This window comes from Eleutherodactylus coqui, unplaced genomic scaffold (genome assembly GCF_035609145.1).
Source record: "Eleutherodactylus coqui strain aEleCoq1 unplaced genomic scaffold, aEleCoq1.hap1 HAP1_SCAFFOLD_928, whole genome shotgun sequence".
NCBI lineage: Eukaryota > Metazoa > Chordata > Amphibia > Anura > Eleutherodactylidae > Eleutherodactylus > Eleutherodactylus coqui.
This window is the reverse complement of record NW_027101697.1, coordinates 1-19680: the sequence shown is the minus strand read 5'-3', so window position 1 is coordinate 19680 and position 19680 is coordinate 1. Positions and strand designations below refer to the sequence as shown.

Here is a 19680-nt window from a genome sequence, read left to right as displayed (position 1 = left end):
ACGGACAAGTATGCAGTTACTCGAGAAGAGCGATGCTCTCTCTCATCTCTAGTTTTAAATGGAATTGGTTAAAATAAATGTACATACATTGTGCATTAAAGCTGTGTGAACCACATGCACTGAATAAGCCTTTTACCATATACTTTTATATAACCAAAGTGCAATGTCCTCTTTCAATGTTGTTACACTATTGCATGTGTTAAAGCCAGTGATCTGTCTTGTTACAGCTATAGTCTGTTTGCTGCTCTTTCTGGAGTTATGGAAGATAATATTTCTCATCATCTAGAAAAAATGACAACTATGATGCTTCTTACTCTAAAGTCATCGCAAGGGATAGTGGTGAGTTTTAATGAGGAAAAACTCTGCAAATACTTCTGCGTAAAAAAGATAGGCCAGTCTCAGAGCGCCACCATTTATGGCCCATTTACACAGAATGATTATCACTCAAAATTCGTTCAAACGAGTGAATATGAGCGATAATCTTCAGTGTAAATGCGAAAAAAATCACACGAGAAGCCCGCGATTCAGCGGTGAAGTCTTTCTGTGTAAACGCTCTGCATGAGCGCTAATGACCTTAGCATTGATTTCCAGATGATGGTTGGGTCAGCAGCACAACCAGTAAACCTTGAGCTATGCACACTTAAGTGAAGGATATGACTCTGCAATCCACAGAAACTTGATATATAGAAGAGTCATGAGCAGCATAGAGAGTGCAAGTAAAATTGCATCATGCTCGATTCCTCTTTATTTCCTCCATAATGGAATAACGTTTCGACCGCCTATAGCAGTCTTTCTCAAGTCAACCTTAGCCTTGACATCCGCGCTTCGGCAGTCGTTTTAAACTACTGTGTTTGGTTACCTTCCTATTATATTGTCCATCTGTAAATACAAATAAATTCCAAAAGCTGATTAAAAAAACTAATCTAAACTTTTATATGGCTGAAATGATGTCTTTCAGATGAAAAGCACTCTTGTACGCCCAGACTAATGTACTCCCCCTTATCTATTTATTCCTTTTAAATAAAAAGATCCAATATAATGAGAATCGCTCCTTTATGCTGTTTGATGATGAAGCTGATGAGGAGGACGTTGTCATTCATGAAGAAGAAGAGGAGGATCCTGACATTGAAGGGTATGGTGTATATATATATATGCTTGTTTTAAGCAAAGCTCTTAGTGGCAGCAAATGAATACTTTAGATTTTTTTGATTCATGTCGGCAAACTGTCTAATTATCCAGGTAACATCCAGGCAGTCCTGTACTCTGAGGCCGAGTGCCAAGAGCTTATGACGCCTCTTAATTGTTAACCACGTTTCAACCAGAGCAGTGCATTTTAGAACTATGCTGTCCAGAGGACATCCGAGTGTAATGTCCGCAGTGTACCTGCTCTACAATACACTCGCCTACTTGTAGGAACATAACATCATTAGTCATTAGAAGGGAATGTATCGTCTTAATTAATTAATTAATTATTTATTTATTGAATGCAAAGTATATACTTTTTTTAGGTAGAGTTTTGTAAAAAAAAAAAAAGCTCTGTATCATGTACAGGAGCAGTGTGACATTTGGTTCATGGTGTGATCCTGCGTTATCTGTCTAAGGCCTCATGTCCACGGTACAATTAACATTTAAAATTCGCAGCGGTTTTCCTGCACACTGATCCGCGCTCCATAGGGATGCATTGGACACCCGCAGGTAGTTAAATACCTGCAGATGTCATTTTTCCCTTCAGGCGCGGATCTGCATGCGGGAAAAAAATCCGCAACATGCTCAATTTTCGTGCGGGTCTCCCACGGGAACGGCTCCCGCAGGCTTCTATTGAAGCCTTTGGAAGCCGTCCGGATCCACAGGAGACCCACACCTGAATTAAAACACATCTCTCGGGACGCTGCGGTTCTTTCCTTCTTCGCAGCCAGATCTTCGGCCCGGCGGCTGTGCCCGGCACGCTGCCGGCATGCCGAGCACATCCACTGGGCCGAAGAAAGAAGATCCGTCCGCGAAGAAGGGAAGAAACACAGCGTCCAGAGAGGTGAGTTTATCAATTTTTAGCCTCATGTCCGTGGAGCAGGAGGGACCCACTACGGATTCTCCATGAAGAATCCGCGGCGGGCCTGATTTTTAAAATTTTTTTTTCCCGTGGACATGAGGCCTAATAGAGGTGTTGCCTTTCATTGCAATCGTCTTCTCTACTGGTAATGAGAAGCTGAGTAGTGCATTCCAAGGGTTATATATTGTCAGACAATTTTCTAGTATGAGCAGTTGCCATAGGTTTTCCATTGAAAGCCAGCTGTGGCATATTACTAGGATAAGACATAGTTTGTTCCCATCAGCAGGGTTCCATTGCTGGGAACCCACTGATTTATGGAATACAGCCTCTTTGGCATTTCTTAGCAAAGCACTGCTTCCCCAAGGCACCGTACAGCAATTACCTGTGAGGTACAATGTCTAATAGCTAGAATCTGAAGGGGTCTCTGTATATTAGTAACCCTGTAGCCCTTTTATTCTAGTTTGTTTTATTTACACTGCATGATCTTAACAAGTTTATTTTCCTCAGTTGTAAACAACTTGCAGTACACCCTACTTAAGCAGATTACATCAAAGCTCAGTCCAGGCCAAATGTTTTGAGACTGACACAAATTTAGGTTTTTACAAAGTTTTCTGCTTCGGTGTTTTTAGATCTTTTTGTCAGATGTGTCTGTGGTATACAGAAGTACGGCAATAAGCATTTCATACATTTTTATACTTTTAATGACAAATACATCAAATTTAGGCAAAGACTCAATATTCACAGTATTGATTCTTACTTTTCAAGACTTATGCAATTCGTCCTGGCATGGCGGATATGAGCTTCTGAGCCAAATCCTGACCGATGGCAACACATTCCTGCCTAATCCGGTCCGGGAGTTTATCACAATTTGTGTGGTTTGTTTTTTGGGCACACCTATTATTTGAGGATTGATCACAGGTTCTCAATGGGATTGAGATCTGAGGAGTTTCCTAGCTATGGACCCAAAATTTCTATGTTTTGTTCACTGAGACACTTAGTTATCACTTTTGCCCTGTGACATGGTGCTCCATCATGCTGGAAAACCCATTGTTCATCAACAAATTTCTCCTGGGTTGTTGGAGAGGTTGCTCGTATAGGATATTTAGATACCATTCATTATTCGTGGCAGTGTTTTTAGGCAAAAGTTTGAGTGAGACCACTACTTTTGATTAAAAGCAAACGCACACATGAATGGTCTCCGGATGCTTTACTGTTGGCCTGACACAGGACTCGTGGTAGCGCTTACCTTTTATTCTCTGGACATTCTTCCACATTTTCCAAACAGTCTGAAGGGGGCTTCATCAGAGAACATTGGACTGCAGAGGACCGGGGTAAATTTAGGCTATGATTATACGCTTTTCTGTTTACTAAAAGAACATTACGAATAACCCCCGCAGGCTTACTTAAAGAGGTTGTCTGGGAGTGGCCCAAAATAGCTGTAATCAGTACAGCCTGTGGATACCTGTACTAGTGCGCGAGAATGTATCTGCAGACCTGATGAGAAAGGGGGTTGAGCTGCAAGGCCTCAAACTTCCCATTTCCATCGATTACGCTGAACGATAGGCTTGACAGGAACAAACGGTGTGGCTTTAGATTGCACCCCTTCCCATTCCAGTTTAGAGGTGCATTACCCTGTCTTAGGTCAGGTTATTTGTAATGAAGAAATAATATTGTGAGTCTTTGTCCATTAAAGGGGTTTTCCCAAGGAGAATACTATTGATGACCTATCCCTAGGATGGGTCATCAATGGTTGATCGGCTGGGGTCTGTCACCTCGGGACCCCGACCGATCAGCTGATTGTGCACCCGCTGACAGCGTCATAATTGCACTGGGGTCGGAGCAAAAGCAACTGAAGTTTCTGCTCCGACCTCTGTGTAGTGGTCAGCACTTAAAACTGCAGGCACAGCTCGCGTTGATTTCAATGAGGTCGAACTTAGAGATCGAACCAGAGACTTCCACTGTGACCCCTGTGTAATTGTGGTGCTGTCAGCGGGTGCACAGTCAGCTAATTGGTCCGGGTCCTGAGCAACAGACCTCCAGCCGATCAACTATTGATGACCTATCCCGAGGACAGGTCATCAATAGTATTCTTCCTGGGAAACCCCTTTTAAGTAGCAGGACTGGATAAGTGGGGCAAATAATTAGAATGTCTGTTACAATTATAGCAGATGGTGAAATATTTGCCTTATTCATGGCCTTACCACTCATTAATGTTTACTCCCTGGATACAATAGTCGGTTCTAATCCTTTTTTTAGCTTCATGATCGCATTGGGCATATAACAAGGAAATGACAAAAACGTACAAATTTGCCTGCATATCAGAAGTTCTTTGTCTTAAGAAGGGATACTATCAAGTGTGCGGTGCCTTATTAGGATGTATTGTGTTTCTGCAGATTTATTGTGGAGAATGCATTTGTCGACGAGAAAGTAGAGTCCCTCGCATCTCTAGGGGTGATAGCGTTACACGCCAGGTAACTTGTAATATTCCTTCACCTGCTGTTCTTATCCAGCAACCTCTCCTTCCTTTTGTCCTTCTTATTTCATGTCCTTTCTTTCTCCCAACCCTTGGAAAACCCTATAAGAAAATCTTTTAACGTAGTAATATTAATGTTATTCTTCTCCCCTCCATTTTATTTTTGTTTGATCACATGACCTCTATCTCTCGCTTACATTGATTTTCTTGTTTGTACTTTTATTTTTTTACCTATTCCATTCATATTCTTGTATTCTCTTCCGCTCTCCTTTCGCTAACATTAATCTGTCCCCTTTTTTTTTTTTTTTATTCTTTATAATTGTTTGCTTCCCACAATACAATTTTTCTTTCACTGGCTTTTTTTTTCACATTTTGCTTTAAATTTTTCCTTCAGCTCTTCATTTTTCCCTTATCTTGACTCATGCTTCCAGGAAGTATTTAAACACATTGAGGTAAGAACCGTTTAGTATTTAAACCTGCATTGTATATAAGGGCTGTCTCACACCAGCGTTCTCTCCTGCGCACCACGTATTCCCACACAGCAGTACGCAATGCGTTACGTACTTTTGCGTGATGATCAATCCCCATACATTGTCCTGGTATGTATCCGCACGTAATACGCGTCAAGATAGTGCGTGCTGACTTTGTTGTTGTGAGAGGCACCGTTGAAAGCAATGTAAAGTTAGTTACCACATATTACACACGCAAAACCCGCATGTGTAATAAGCGGTTAAAAACACTTGTATGAGAGAACCCTAAGAGATGTACAATGTCTGTCTGTCTGGTTTGTTTTGTTAATCTAACTTTTTTTGCATAAATCAATAGTATAAGTTAACATACAAAACTTTGTAATATCTTGTTAGGATGATAAAGGCTTTTTTCTTAAGTTACAAGACACTTTGCCGCCTCCTGCACTGATCATTCACTCTATATTTAGTGATAAAATTCATACAGAAAGGTCCATACACTGAGATCAGCCGCTAGTCTATGAAGCGGAGAGGAGGAGGAGGAAGCAGCAGCTGCAGGAAGAGACCTAGATAGATGGCTGGCTACATCTTGCAGTCAGGTCACGTTCACACAACTGATTTCGCTTTCTGACTGAAAAATCAACATTGAATCCGTGGCAGATGTCCCAGGCTGACCCTCTGCTTTCTGACACTGATTTTCAGTTGGAGTATCCTGCAGATCTGCTCATGAGTTAGTTCATCGTGGCTAATCCACATGTGGCTACCTTTTTTTTTGTTTTTCGTAATTTTTTTTTCTTTGTGGCACAGATTGTTCAGTGCCCTTATGAACAGCAATGAAGATTCCCATTGACAATAAAAGCTAAAAGATTCCATAGTGTGAGCATACCTTTTAAGTGTTCTACATCACCCCAGTGCTGGATTTACAGCTACACTGCTCAGTGCTGCTGCTTCTAATGGTCTGGTACAGAGAAATAGGGAGGGGAAGGATATTGTCTTCTGTGTGTGCAGTGTATGGGAGACCACATTACAGTTTAGTCTACTTTCTTTGGCTCAGGAAAAACTGGAAAATCCCTTTAAGTAGCAGGGCTGGATAAGTGGGGCAAATACTTATAATATGTGTTACAATTCTAGCCGAACCTTGGATAGCAGATGGTGAAATATTTTTAAACAGGAAGCTTTACTTATTCATGGCCTTACCGCTCATTAACCCCTTAATGACCTACCTATAGTGTTTTTACTATTGGGCGGTCACCAAGGGGTTAAGGAGTGTTAAGGCCTCATCTCCACGGGGAAAATCAGGCCCGCTACGGTTTCTCCATGGAGAATCCGTAGCGGGTCCCTCCTGCCCCGCGGACATGAGGGCTTAAAATAGCAATTGCTCACCTCTCCACACGCTCCGGATCTTCCCTTCTTCGCGGCTTGATCTTCTCTCTCCGTCGCGGCCGGATATTCTTTCTTCAGCCCGGCGGATGTGCATGGTACGCCGGCTGCGGGCCACGCGCATGCGCCGGCCAGAAGAAACAAGATTCAGCCGCGATGGAGAGAAGATCAAGCCGCGAAGAAGGGAAGATCCGGAGCAGGTGAGTATATTCTGATTTTAGGTCTCCCGCGGATCCAGACGGCTTCCATATGCTTCAATAGAAGCCTGCGGGAGGCGTCCCCGCGGGAGACCCGCACCTAAATGGAGCATGGTCCAGATTTTTTCATGCTCCATTTTTTTTCTAATTCACTTTTATTGCCCATCCGCGGGTATTTATCTACCCGCGGGTGGTCAATGCATCCCTATGGGATGCGAATCCGCGTGCGGGTGATCCGCTGCAGATTTTAATTATTATTTTGCCTGTGGACATGAGGCCTAAGAGATGGAGTCTGTAAAGGTCAAAAACTGGTAAATACAAGATGTAAGTCATATAATGGCCAGAAATAGTGTTGCTTTTTATTTACACATAAATCTTTTCTTGAAGTTAGCTCAAGGAGTCTTGCTTTACGGGATTAGTTTTTGATTGCTAATCTTGTTTCTTCTGTCCCAGTCACCACATAACAATGTCCGGAAATCAGCATATGAGGCTATAGGAAAATTTGTGCGTTCAGTGCATATCGTGTGTCAAAAGTACCCCAGTGAGACCAATGCCAAAGGTAAGGTGTACAATAAGATTCAACTTTTTTGAACATGCGTGTACAAGAAGTAGGTTTGCATGTAATAAATAAGATAAGAAATATATCATCGTCTCCATGCTTTCAACAGTCGTCCTTCAGCTTTTGGAAGTTGTTATCCCTGCCTATCTGCATGGTGCGGTACATGATAAAGAACGTGAAGTGGTGATGATCATCCTAGAGTCTTTAAACAATCTACTGAAAGATGTGAAGGAACTTTGTGTGAGAGGACCTGAGCAGCTTGGGAAAATATGTGATGTCATCAAAGCAGTGCTACAGAGCAAGGTTTGCAACCTCAGGACCGGTATAGTAACCGTGCGGCAGAGTAAAGGTCTAACTTTTTTATTTTCCTTGTACCTGCAGACTGCATGTCAGGATGAAGCTGAAGATGAAGAGGATAACCAACAGGTAGGCTTTTTTCTTCTTTTCAGCCAAACTAGTATACAGTTTTATTTAATATTTACTTTCACAAATGCCCTTCCATAATTGCTGAAAATATTAAAAGTAATAAATATTTAAATATCAACCGTAATTATGAAAACGCCTAATAATTTTTTTCCCCTGTCAAGTTGAGTTACAAAGTCATTAAGTGAAATTAAGTTGGGCCTCTAATAAAATATTCAGCTAGCTTGATGTGTCCTTGTACAAGGCAGATTTTTTAGGTCTACGTATGTTCTTTAAAGTGGTTTTCTGAGACTTACTGTATATACTCGATTATAAGCAGAGTTTTTCAGCACAAAAAAATGTGCTGAAAAAGCCCCCCTCAACTTATACTCGAGTGAGGTAAAAAAAAAAACCCGCAATACCCACCTCCCAGCCGGCGTCAGTGTCCCCGGCGGTGCGGCAAGATGAGACTTCTCCTCGCTGTCATCTTCCAGGCTCAGTTTTAAATTTCCCCGCTGTTAGCGCTGTGTAACTGAGCGCTGTGATTGGATCGAGCGCCAGCCAATCACAGCTGGCACTCGATCATTCACAGCCATTCAGTGAATGACCTTATTGAGTGGCTGTGATTGGTTTATCGAGCATCGGCTGTGATCTTCCTATTAATAACTTATCCTCCCGATAGGTCATCAATTTCAGATTGGTGGGGGTCTGTCACACTTGGGTCAGCACAGCGGCTGCTTCAGTGTCTACCAGGCATAGCAGTGGAGATTTCATAGCACCTGTGCTTGGTATAGCAGCTCAGTCCCATTTACATGGGTGGAACTGAGCTGCACTTAGATCATGTGACTGATGAACATGAGAATACAGGCCTAAGAAGAGGCTATGGCGCTCGTTGCACCATCTTTAAACAGCTGATTCTGGAGGTGTCGAGAGGCAGATCCCCATCGTATTTGCTATCAAGATTTTTGTCTTGAAAACCCCTTTAACCCCTTCAGTGCCAGGTTTATTATTACCATGTCATGCCTCACAGGGAAGGTTTTTTAAATGTGTCAACAATGCAAATTAATCTTGCAAATATTTGCAAGTACTGTACTACTTTGACAGTTGGTATTATGGCAGGGAAGTCTCTGAGGCTTGCTGCACTGAGTGTGCAGTAAAAACCCCGGAAGATTTCAGATGACAGCTCAGTGCTCTGCGCATTTCAGTATTAGAGCTGTCCACGGAAATCTTCCGTGGTTTAACTGCATGGTCAGTGCAGCCACCCCCCGGAGATTTTCCGGGCGTGCTAATAAAGGGGTTAAAGCGATCATTTGGTTCTGGACAAAGATGGCGCACCACTTCTCTGACTACCTGGTGCACACTGCACAATATTATGCATCAGTAGTCTAAATCACTACATGCTGCTTTGATTGGCCAGTGCAGCACTGACTAATTAAAACAGCATGTAGTGTCTTAGACTAATGATGCATGCTATTGAAGAGTGTGCATTGAGTAGTCAGAGAAGCAGTGCGCCATCTTTGTCCAGGGCCAGTGGGTCGCTATTAGGGTAGTTGCTTGTGTTCAAACCCCAATAACCTCGTAAAAACATGCTCAGCGTACATATATTTCTGTCATTTGTAATAATTTACAAAACTAAGCGAAATGTTACCACTACTTAAAACAATACGAACGTTTCCGAGAAACTGAAGGCATTGAGTACCGTAGTTGTGAGCTGCTCTCTGATGTAGTGTAAAACTCCCACGTCTGTGTCCCTCTAAGGGACATCTAATTTTAAACAATGCTAATGAGACTCATGTTCTTGAGGGCACAGAGGACATTTCTGTGAACATCAATGGAAATATGTCTGCATGAGGTTTTGTCTTTCCTGGACTTGCACATCTTCCAGCACCGCATACTGTGCTTAGCGGCTGAGCAATTGGAAACCTTAAGAGGCCACACATGCTATTCAAAGCCAGAATAAACCATGAACACACTGTAATAAAAGGCGGGAGGAAGTACAATAAGCCTAGGGTGCCCGTACTTAGTAGAAGAGTTGCCACTACTCTCTTGAAAGTTCCCTTTTCTTCCAACCATTTATTTAGAGTTGCGTCCCTGTTCTCCACCGTGCTGTGCAGCAATGTGGTGCCAAGGACTAGTCCAATGGAAAGAAGCTGCCAGTCAAATGTTCTGTTTGCATTAAGATATGTAAAGAGGTACTTCCATTCGCCATGGTCACCTTCTTGAGGTATTTCTAAATATTCTGGAATCACATGCTTGCCTTTTAAAGTGGCAACTAGCCAGCAAGCCAGACTGAGAAGACGAGACTGTACAGAGAGAGCTGTTCTGGCCGGGAGGGTGCCATCCCACTTGTTCATATGTGACCGACTCCACTCTTCACTGAAGCATATCCATGGGATCAGTAGTGGGATAGAGCGATAGGTCTCATTCTGAAATGATAGAAATCTCAGGAAAACCACGTCTGTGCCAGGAGATAGTGACCTGCCGCCAAACCATACACACATCAGGAACCCTGGAGAGAAGAATTAGAATTTATTACATGTGTATTTATACATCTTCCTCGCAGCTTAATCATCTACAGTGAGACATGAAATTCCAGGTGCTTAGGGAAGATTGAAAGCTACAGCTCTGTAGTTAGCAAACTTCCTGCTAGACTCCTTTCGGCCGCCTGCACACCGACTGGTCGGATTCCGCAGCGGAATCTGACCCTGTGCCCAGCCAGTGTCCGCAGTCTTCTAATCAGTGCTGTGGATATGCCGGCCGGTGCACATGCACAGTACAGATTATGCTGCGATGACTCGGATCCAGCAAACTTTCTGCAATGATGTTTGCAGAAGGGCCGCGAGTCGGACGGCTTCCACTGTCTTCAATGAAAGTTGTCCGTGCGGAATCTGCACAGAATCGCAGCATGCTGCGATTTCTCCTCCGAACGGAACGTTGCAATCGATTTCTGCTCATGTAGAGAAAATTGTGTTTTGCCATAGCATGCTACGGAAGATATTTGCTGTGGAATCCGGAGGCGGACGGCCACTGCAGATTCTGCGATGCAAATCTGCCCGTCTGCAGGTAGCCTTAAGGTTGATTTAGACACAACGATTATAGCTCAAAATTTGCTCAAAGCCATCTTTTGAGCGATAACCGTTGTGTCGTGCAGTTGTTGTGCACGATTCGTTTCTCACTCAATTCTAGTTTTCTAGAATTGAGCGATGAACTTTTATTAGCACTGCAGGCTATTATCCCAGTCGGCAGCGCTGATAAGATTCTTACAGTTCGTATCCCACTGGTAGTTCACAGCGGGACATGAGCTGTAAGCACCGAAAACAATTTAGCTGTTTTGTTTATGCAAAATAGCTGTATTGTTCGCCTAGCCATAGTTGCGGTGTCCCGCTCCGCCTGCATGGCTTTTTAGTAACTACTTTGCTACTATAGACTATGCAAAGATGATCGCTCAAAACTGTCACTCAAACTGTCTTTTGAGTGATCATCTGTCAATGTAAATGGGGTCTTATTTTTTAAGTTTTTCTTTTTGAATTAGATCTTTGTCTGATATTGGCTGTTTTTTTTTAACCTTTTAAACAAGACTTTTACAATATTCCACAGTTACAATGTTTCTGAAGTGTAACTTGCTTTACTTGTGCATTTCCAGTTGCTTGATCATTTCTTCCCTATTCACTTCTAAAGCTAAATTGTGAATTCTGCTGGTTTCGAGTTACCATCCTGTGGGAGAGCAGATGACGATGAAGGAGTTTATCTGTTAGGTGACATTTCTGACCCATAATGGAGCTAAAGTGTTTTCAAGAGCAAACAACAGTATATTTGAATAAGCTGGGGTGAAAATGTATCAAACTTCCTGGCTTTAAAAAGTCATAGATTTTTGTGCGTCTTACTTGCGCCAAAAATGCTGACTTTTTGTGCCTCGCACTGTACGTTTGTAACATTAGGCAGGGCTTAGAGGAAAAAGGCCAGGGTCCTTATAAAAACCCACTGCATTTACTATATATTATGCCAGAAACTGATATGAATTGTAGTAAATGTATGCCTGCTTATAGCTGGCTTGAATTTCAGTCTGGCGCATGTATTGGTCAAACAAGCACCAAATGTTTTAACCCCTTGAGAATCAAGTACAGTGAATTTACGGTGCTTGGTTTTGGGTTTTAATCCCAGCCGATATTAAAAATATGGTGCAGGAGTAAGGGTGACTACCTACTACAGTTTTTTTTTTCACTGTAAAATTCGCAGCGGTTTTTTTTCTGCAGGGGTCTATGGGACTTGTAATGTTAAAAATCGCGATTTTAACATTACAAGTCCCATAGACCCTTGCAGAAAAAAAACCCGCAAATTTCACAGTGAAAAAAACTGTAGTGGGTAGTCACCCTAAATCTTCTGCTATAAGTCTAGTCCTGAGCTGTTGGGAACAGTTGAGGGAATGAAGAAAAATGCAGAAGCTGTTTTACTGTTGCATCCTCCTTTACAGGCTACAATAGCGCTCAATGAGTGCTAGAGAGCTAAAAAATAGCCCTATGTGTCAGAGAAAAAAAAAACACAGCAAAAATAATTTTGGTGGCTGAAGAAAAAAAAAAAAGGTCTGTAAAATCCCTAAAAAGTGTTTTCGTCCTTTTTAGGATTGAAGCATCCTGGTCCTTAAAGGGTTAAGACGACTTTCGTTGTTTAATACAGTTGGCACATATCAGTCTAGGTTGCTGTTTACTTAGGCTGGTCTCAAACGAGGGAGTGTGAATTTTGGAATCGGTGATCGTCACTCGCACGGACGATCCGCGGCATTCCACAGACATTCAAACAAATAGAGCACTCACGTGAGCGAACACCGACTGCAGTTTCCACTCGCGGGAAAAAAAATATCAACATGCTCTATTTTTGTGCGGATTCCGTGCGGACTGCTTCCAAGTCAATGCAAGCCATGCGACCCGCAGCCCTTCTGCAATTAACATAGCAGAAAGGTCGCAGATTCTGGGTCTTCGCCTAGCGATGGTGTGTGAAAAGCAGGGATTTAATAAAAAAAAAAAAAATCTGTATTGCACATGTCCAATGGTGAGCCCTGCGGACCATCCGCAGTACAGATTTTACAGGTATGCACGGATGTCGGCAGGGGACTGGGTCGGATTCAGCTGTGGGCTCCTGCATGTGCAATCCGACCCGTTTGTGTGAGCCTGGCGTATAAAACGTACATAAATGGAGACAAATGTAATGGGATCACATCTATTACTGCAGGAATCGCAGGACAAATATTGTTAAGTTGTCTGCTGGGTTTTGCGCTACACAGTGGTGTTCTCAGCCATGTTATAGAGCTTACAGCATATGTTTTGTAGAAGATGGGACGGTGGCTTAATACATTGCCATTAGTTATGTAGGACTTAAGTGCATAGAACAGCCTTGTATAGAACACCTAGTGCCATGGCCAGTGTTAGTATTGTAAACAGTGTGCCAGTACACGCTGTACCCATACTGTACTGTTACCCAACATAATGCTGTACTGCTCCTTCTCCTTTTACTCCGGCTACTGCCTATTTCAAATGCAAGCCGTTTGAGGAACACGATGAAAACTTTATGATTTTACCAGTTACCCAAGTTTTACATTTTGCTAACCTTAAACCATTTACCTATATAGTAGAATGAAGTTTCAGAAACCAGCTGATCTAGCTGCATTATAGAAGGCAGCCGGACTATTATGACAAGGGGGAAGTGTATGTGTACTTTGGCAACAGCTAACTCTACTGAGGTCCTCAGACTACATTGGTGTAGGGGTTGTCCCGCGGCAGCAAGTGGGTCTATACACTTCTGTATGGCCATATTAATGCACTTTGTAATGTACATTGTGCATTAATTATGAGCCATACAGAAGTTATAAAAAGTTTTTCACTTACCTGCTCCGTTGCTGGCGTCCTCGTCTCCATGGTTGCCGTCTAATTTTCGCCGTCTAATGGCCAAATTAGACGCGCTTGCGCAGTCCGGGTCTTCTTATCTTCTCAATGGGGCTCCGTGTAGCTCCGCCCCGTCACGTGCCGATTCCAGCCAATCAGGAGGCTGGAATCGGCAATGGACCCCACAGAAGAGCTGCGGTCCACGGAGGAAGAAGATCCCGGCGGCCATCTTCAACCGGTAAGTATAGAAGTCACCGGAGCGCAGGGATTCAGGTAAGCGCTGTGCTGTTTTTTTTTTTTAAGTCCCTGCATCGGGGTTGTCTCGCGCCGAACGGGGGGGGGGGGGGTTGGAAAAAAAAAAAAAACCATTTCGGCGCGGGACAACCCCTTTAAAGCTGCATTCTTGTATCCTTTCAACAGCGTAAACTTTGATACCTTTATAATACATATAGTATGTGTACTTTATTATACTTTCCTGAATGAGGACCTTTAGGCTGGGTTCACACAGGGTGGATTTGCTGCAGTTTTGCCGTGTTTTTTCCGTTGCGGTTTTGCCGCAAAAGAAATGCTTCTGCGGCAAAACCGCTTGAAAGGTTAATTTTGGCTTGCGGATTTTCTTGCGGAAGAATCCGCAAGCGTTTTGGGTTTTTTTTCCGCAGCGGTTTTTACTTTTTGCCGCGGATTTTGCTGCGTCCATAGAGGTCTATGGACAAAAACCGCTGCGGAAAAGACAGAAGAATGGACATGCTGCATCTTTGAAAACCGCGCCGCAGTTGCATTTCCGCACTGCGGCTGTGCGGAAAAAATCCGCCCTGTGAGAACAGCTTTTTTGCAAAACTCATTTGTGCTGCATTGCACTGTAAACGCAGCGGTTTTGCCGCAGTGCGGATATGCAACGGTAATCCGCGGCAAAACCGCAGCAAATCCGCCGTGTGTGAACCCAGACTTATTATATTAGATGATGGCGTAATATATTTCTTTGACAATGTCAGAGGAGAGCCAGTGACTTCTAGGTCAACAGAGATAAGAAGTGACTCAAAGTCCAGATTAGTATGTGTTGCCAAGGGAAATCTGAATGCTGGATGCACAGGAGGTGGTCTTTTTAGCTGTGGTGTTGGCTTGATAGAAGAAGTACATAGATTAGATTAGTTATGAACTCCATTGCCACACAACTGCCACTAGAGAGGCTGATTGTGTTATCACTCCTGTCTGCGGAGATCTGCATTTAGATTCTCAGAATGTTGTCAAACTTGTAGCAGAGGTGATGAGGGGTGTCAGCAGCAACAGTAACCGGATACTCAGTAATGGTTAGTAAATACACGTCTGTGCATCACATACTATAGATGGCCATATACGTTTCACTAAACCAAAGACTGCCTATTCAGGTTTCCTTTCTGACAATCTGTGTATTGTGTGGCAGGTGGCAGCTGGGGAACAGCACATGTCTGGTCAGCATCCAGCGTTGAGAATAGGAAGGGTAGCGCAGTCAGGTGGGGGTTATCTATAAACACCATATGTGTATAATAGAGGTGTTGGGACTTTATAGGGAAGTTTATGAAGACTCATATGTCATACACCAGTCCTAGTCTAATGTGCACAGGAGTAACGTGCCAAATTCATTAAGACGTTTATCTTTTGGCAGCCTTTGTGTCAGAAAATCAAATGAGCTGATTTGAATGAGTATATTTGCATCATACTTTACATCGGTTTCTGGCATGAATTACAGGAAATCCATTGTGCTGCAGAATTTACAGCTTTTCTACACCAGAAAGAGTGCCTTGATCAATTTTCTTCTAAGGTCCTAAGGGTGCTTTTACATGGGCCGATCTGTCAGGCACAGATACCCAACAGGTCATCTCATCTATAATCGGACCGGTGGTTTTACATAGGAGCGATCATCGCTAGTGAATGGAGGCTGAGCGGACCTAGGATCGTTCCAACCCGCCTGCTTCCATTCACATTAAGCAAGCAGTTCTTCATAAGTGAACGACTGCCTACTTACACAGAGCGATCCGTCGTTCTGTTTTTTGCATGCAGAAACTGAACGACGAACGAGAAGCAAACAAATTCTCATTCGTCATCCAATCGCTGCACGCATTTACATTGAATGATAATTGTTTAAATTCTCGCTGGATCACAGGAATCCGAACGATTATAGGCCCGTGTAAAAGGGGCTCAAGGCGACTGGTTAACATAAGTGCCTAACAACCCCTCAAATGACATCCTATTTAAAATAATCTTTACTAGGTTCAACCATGAAATAAAGTATGGGAAATCGTAAGCTGCAAGACGTAAAGCCCCTCTTACCTGTGATGACTATATCTGTCGTTACCAGGATGAGCAGAGAAATGGTAGATGACTGATTGAGAGATGGTCGTCTGAAGAAGAATGGCATCAGATTGAAGAGGCATTTTCCAAGCTGCATGTGTAGGACAGTCCTTGGTATATCCATCCTGGACTCCCTGCTCTTGGCAGTAGATGCACACTTCTCACACCTTCATCCTCCTCTGTTCTTTCTGTGTCACATTAGTCTCTCTCTCTTTTTTTTTTTTTTTTTTTTGTTAGTTAGTCTTGGTTTGTTTTCCCACTTCTCTTCTCATAATCTGAATGGTCGTCTTATTTACAAATCAGGAGTATCTGTATTTACCGGTGACCCAATAGGAGCCCATCAGGTGAACTATAAACTGCTGTGACTTAGTTGTCTTTACTCTGAGCTTACTCCTCTCCCTCATGGCATATTTGCTTTTCAGCTAATGATCCTGTCGAGCAGGTAGATCAGCCGGATCAGGTGCAGGCTCTCGCTCCCCGCCGGCTGCCTTCTACCAACGCTTACTGGTCACACACCGTCTGTTGGTGACACACCTACTTCACTGTTTCCAGATCTTGGCACGTATTCTGGGTTATTATGGATTGACACACGTTATAGGATTTAAGTATATTTAGTTTATTGTCCCACAGAATAACGGGTCTCTTCTGCTTCCATGTGATTTGCTCTCAGTGTTATTTTATAAGGTCCATACAATATGTAAAACCTGAGGACTATAAGGGAGATAAAAACAATATTTTTCATCTCTCCTATGTGATTGCCCCTTTACACAGAATTATTATATCATTAGGGCCGGGCTTACACAAGCGTGTCGGTATAGCGGAATATGCTGGCGGCTATGTTACCGCTCACATGAATTGTGTGAAATCCACGCGCAAGAAAAATCAAAACATGTTCTATCTTGGTGCCTATTACGTACGCATACACGCAAAGATAATTCAAACAACTAGACTAAAATAACGTACAGGAATGTGTTTCCCATTTTGTTTCAGACATTTTGATATATAATTTTTATAGTCTTTTAGGCTGGGTTCACACGGGACCGAAATCCTGCGGAAATCTTGCGGAATCACTGCACGGAAAAAACACAAGATTTCCGTGGGATAAACGCAGCTTCAAAACCCGCGGCCTTTAGCCGCGGATTTCGGAGCGGCTTCGCCGTCAGTGTTCCGCTACGGCTGTCTCTCCCCATAGAAAAGGCGCTACAGAAACAGAGAGAGAATTGACATGCTGCCTTTGCTTTTCGCACCACATGGCAATTTCAGCATGGATTGGCCACAGTGTGTGGATGAGAGTTTTGCAAATGTTGTCCACTTTGCTGGCTAACCCCCGGGATTAAAAACGCAGGCGGACTTTCCGTGCAGAAGGTCTGCATGGACATTCTGCGGCAGTTCCGCCCCGTGTGAACCCAGCCTTAAAGCGCAGATATAGCGATGGTTTAGATTGGTGTCGTCAGTGGGTCCCTTTCTTTTTATATGCATATGTGTATATAATTATTTTCTTAACGTCTCGGTCCCCCATGACATCATATTAGACCTCTAGGGGGGACGTTAACCCTTTTTTTTTTATTTTTAATTCCACACTTTTCCACTATAACTGGGGCATCTGTGAAAGCCCAGTTACAGGTGAAAACATCCACCTGGAGTGACAGTAGCCAGTGACAGAGCTGATGTTGGTCTGCTAGGACCCTGCGGTTTTGCCATGCTAGAGGACACCTGGCGATCACGTGATTGCCAGGTTGAATAACAGGAGAGCAGCACTTCTGCTTTTTTTTTATTTACTAGAAAGTGTGGTTAAAAATCACTTCTGCTTTCTCCTCCGGACAGGTAAGTCTACTGTATGTGACAGCCGAGGACCCGAACTGCTCCTGCCATATTGCTGGGGCTTTAATCTCGTGCTTCATTTTTACTATGGTGCAGGATTAAAGCCCAGGAACAAGTGCCGTATATTTATGTCGTTTCATCCTTTTTTTGGGTTAAAGGGATTTCCCAGGCCTAGATTGATGCTTGAACCTGAAGATAGGTTAAAAATAGTTGATTGGTGGAAGACTTTCGCTTGGGTTCCCCCACCAATCAGCCGATTGAAGTGACAGCAGCCCTTGGGTGAGCACTGCTGTCGCTTCAGTCAAAAGCACTCACAGGGCTGTACATTGTACAGTGGCTGTACCTGGTTCTGCAGCTCAATCCCATTCACTTGAATAGCACTAAGCTTATCTTAGGCTATGTTACACATGAATGTGATGTTACAAGCCTGAAAAGAGCCAGTAGGGCCCACCCCTGTGCTGCAGCCTCTTGGAACAGCTGATCAGTGGGGTTCCAGAGTGGTGGACTCCCGTGATCAACTAATGACCTGTCCTGAGGATAGATCCCCAACAGTGCAGTCCGGAACGCCCCTTTGAGAAAGGTATCATGGGAGGGAATTCTATCCCATCTATGGCACTAAAAATCTTCCCATGCACAAAGCCATAATGAGACCATGTGCAAAGAGTGAGGTGTGGCGCTGGAGGTGGTACTTGCTCAGTGTGATTGGGGACAAGGGCGCCTCTGGCACCAAGCAACAAGAGTCGGTACTAACATGGATACATACACACTATGTTTGCAGAAGGGAGCTTGCTGCTAAGTACAACCAGCAGGCTCCACCTGGGCTTCATCCAGTATGAGAAAAAAATAAAATGACATTTCAGCAGGACCGTCATGGTGCCTGCTTTTAATATTTCAAGTTCATCACATGCAATGAGCTGTATCTCACAGGAACACTGTATCTTCAATAGATACATATAACGCATCTGTGAAATCCACATTGTAAGTCATTGCTGCTATGCTAGTAGTCTTTTTTTTTTCTTTTTCTGAATAAAGCTAGTGGACCTTGATGGTCTTAGGTTAGTGGGACCCAGAATTGGATGTGCGCTGTTAGAGTATAGCGATGTGCATTAACCATAATCTGAGGTGTGTCTTCCACCTATGATTGGGCCACTAAACTATAAATCTACTGTATTTGTACATGTCAGTATACGGCTGTATTACTTTGTCGGGAACGGGCACCAAGCAGAAACTTTGGTCTAATTTTGAGTGACTTCAAACAGTGGTATGTAAAATAGCAATTATATCATACAAGTATCACTTCAGAATATGGAGAAATTGCAAAGAAGGGATTTGTACAAAAACCTAGTCCGTTCAATGGCTAAAAAGTGCAAGATATTGTGTATTTTTATATGTAAAGGGAAAAAGTTAATTGATCTTGTGTTTTACATTCAGGCAGAGATTGATGCAATGTTGATGGAGTATGCAGGAGAAGGAATTCCTCTGGTTGCTGCTGCAGTTGGCGGAGGGATATTTGCTCCATACTTTGTAGGGTTTCTTCCGCTGCTCATCAATAAAACCGTAAGTACTATGGTGTTTATGACTACAAAAAAAATTAAAATATATATATATATGTGTGTGTGTGTGTGTGTGTGTGTGTGTGTGTGTGTGTACACGAAACCACAGTCAAGCATATATACACACACGCTATGATTGTTTACGCATGCTGCTGTTAGACCCTTGTGAGCAGTTCTAAAGCTGTGTGCGTGGAAGGCCTTCACTTAAAGGGGTTGTCCCGCGCCGAAACGTTTTTTTTTTTTTTTTCAATAGCCCCCCCCGTTCGGCGCGAGACAAACCCGATGCAGGGGTTAAAAAAAACAAAACCGGATAGTGCTTACCTGAATCCCCGCGCTCCGGTGACTTCTTACTTACCTTGCGAAGATGGCCGCCGGGATCTTCACCCTCGGTGAACCGCAGGTCTTCTGTGCGGTCCATTGCCGATTCCAGCCTCCTGATTGGCTGGAATCGGCACACGTGACGGGGCGGAGCTACGAGGAGCCGCTCTCCGGCACGAGCGGCCCCATTCAGAAGACAGAAGACCGGACTGCGCAAGCGCGTCTAATCGGGCGATTAGACGCTGAAAACTAGACGGCA

The 19680-nt window shown here is 43.4% G+C and overlaps 2 protein-coding genes across 2 annotated transcripts; one reads left to right on the top strand and one right to left on the bottom strand.

Moving 5' to 3' along the window:
• Window positions 1-227: 227 nt before the first annotated feature.
• Window positions 228-19107, top strand: LOC136590865 (importin-4-like; the record flags this gene model as incomplete). The annotated part of the gene is made up of 8 exons (XM_066588403.1): window positions 228-339; window positions 1029-1132; window positions 4441-4518; window positions 4915-4972; window positions 7018-7123; window positions 7233-7426; window positions 7505-7549; window positions 18982-19107. Coding segments are annotated over 8 exons (823 nt in total), but the record flags the coding sequence as incomplete, so codon positions are not given.
• LOC136590864 (uncharacterized) lies at window positions 6899-16205 on the bottom strand. Its single transcript, XM_066588402.1, has 2 exons — window positions 15709-16205; window positions 6899-10034 (listed from the first exon to the last, which is right to left on the bottom strand). The coding sequence occupies exons 1-2, from the start codon at window positions 15851-15853 to the stop codon at window positions 9316-9318; spliced, it is 864 nt and encodes a 287-aa protein (XP_066444499.1). The 5' UTR covers window positions 15854-16205; the 3' UTR covers window positions 6899-9315.
• Window positions 19108-19680: the final 573 nt, after the last annotated feature.

What these genes read in the sequence shown, in the direction of transcription:
- LOC136590864 (XM_066588402.1), bottom strand. Translation starts at nt 15,853, where the DNA reads ATGGATATACCAAGGACTGTCCTACACATGCAGCTTGGAAAATGCCTC. An exon ending in GACAGATATAGTCATCACAG is followed by an intron (nt 10,035 to 15,708) that starts GTAAGAGGGGCT and finishes TCTTCTCTCCAG; the next exon opens with GGTTCCTGATGTGTGTATGG.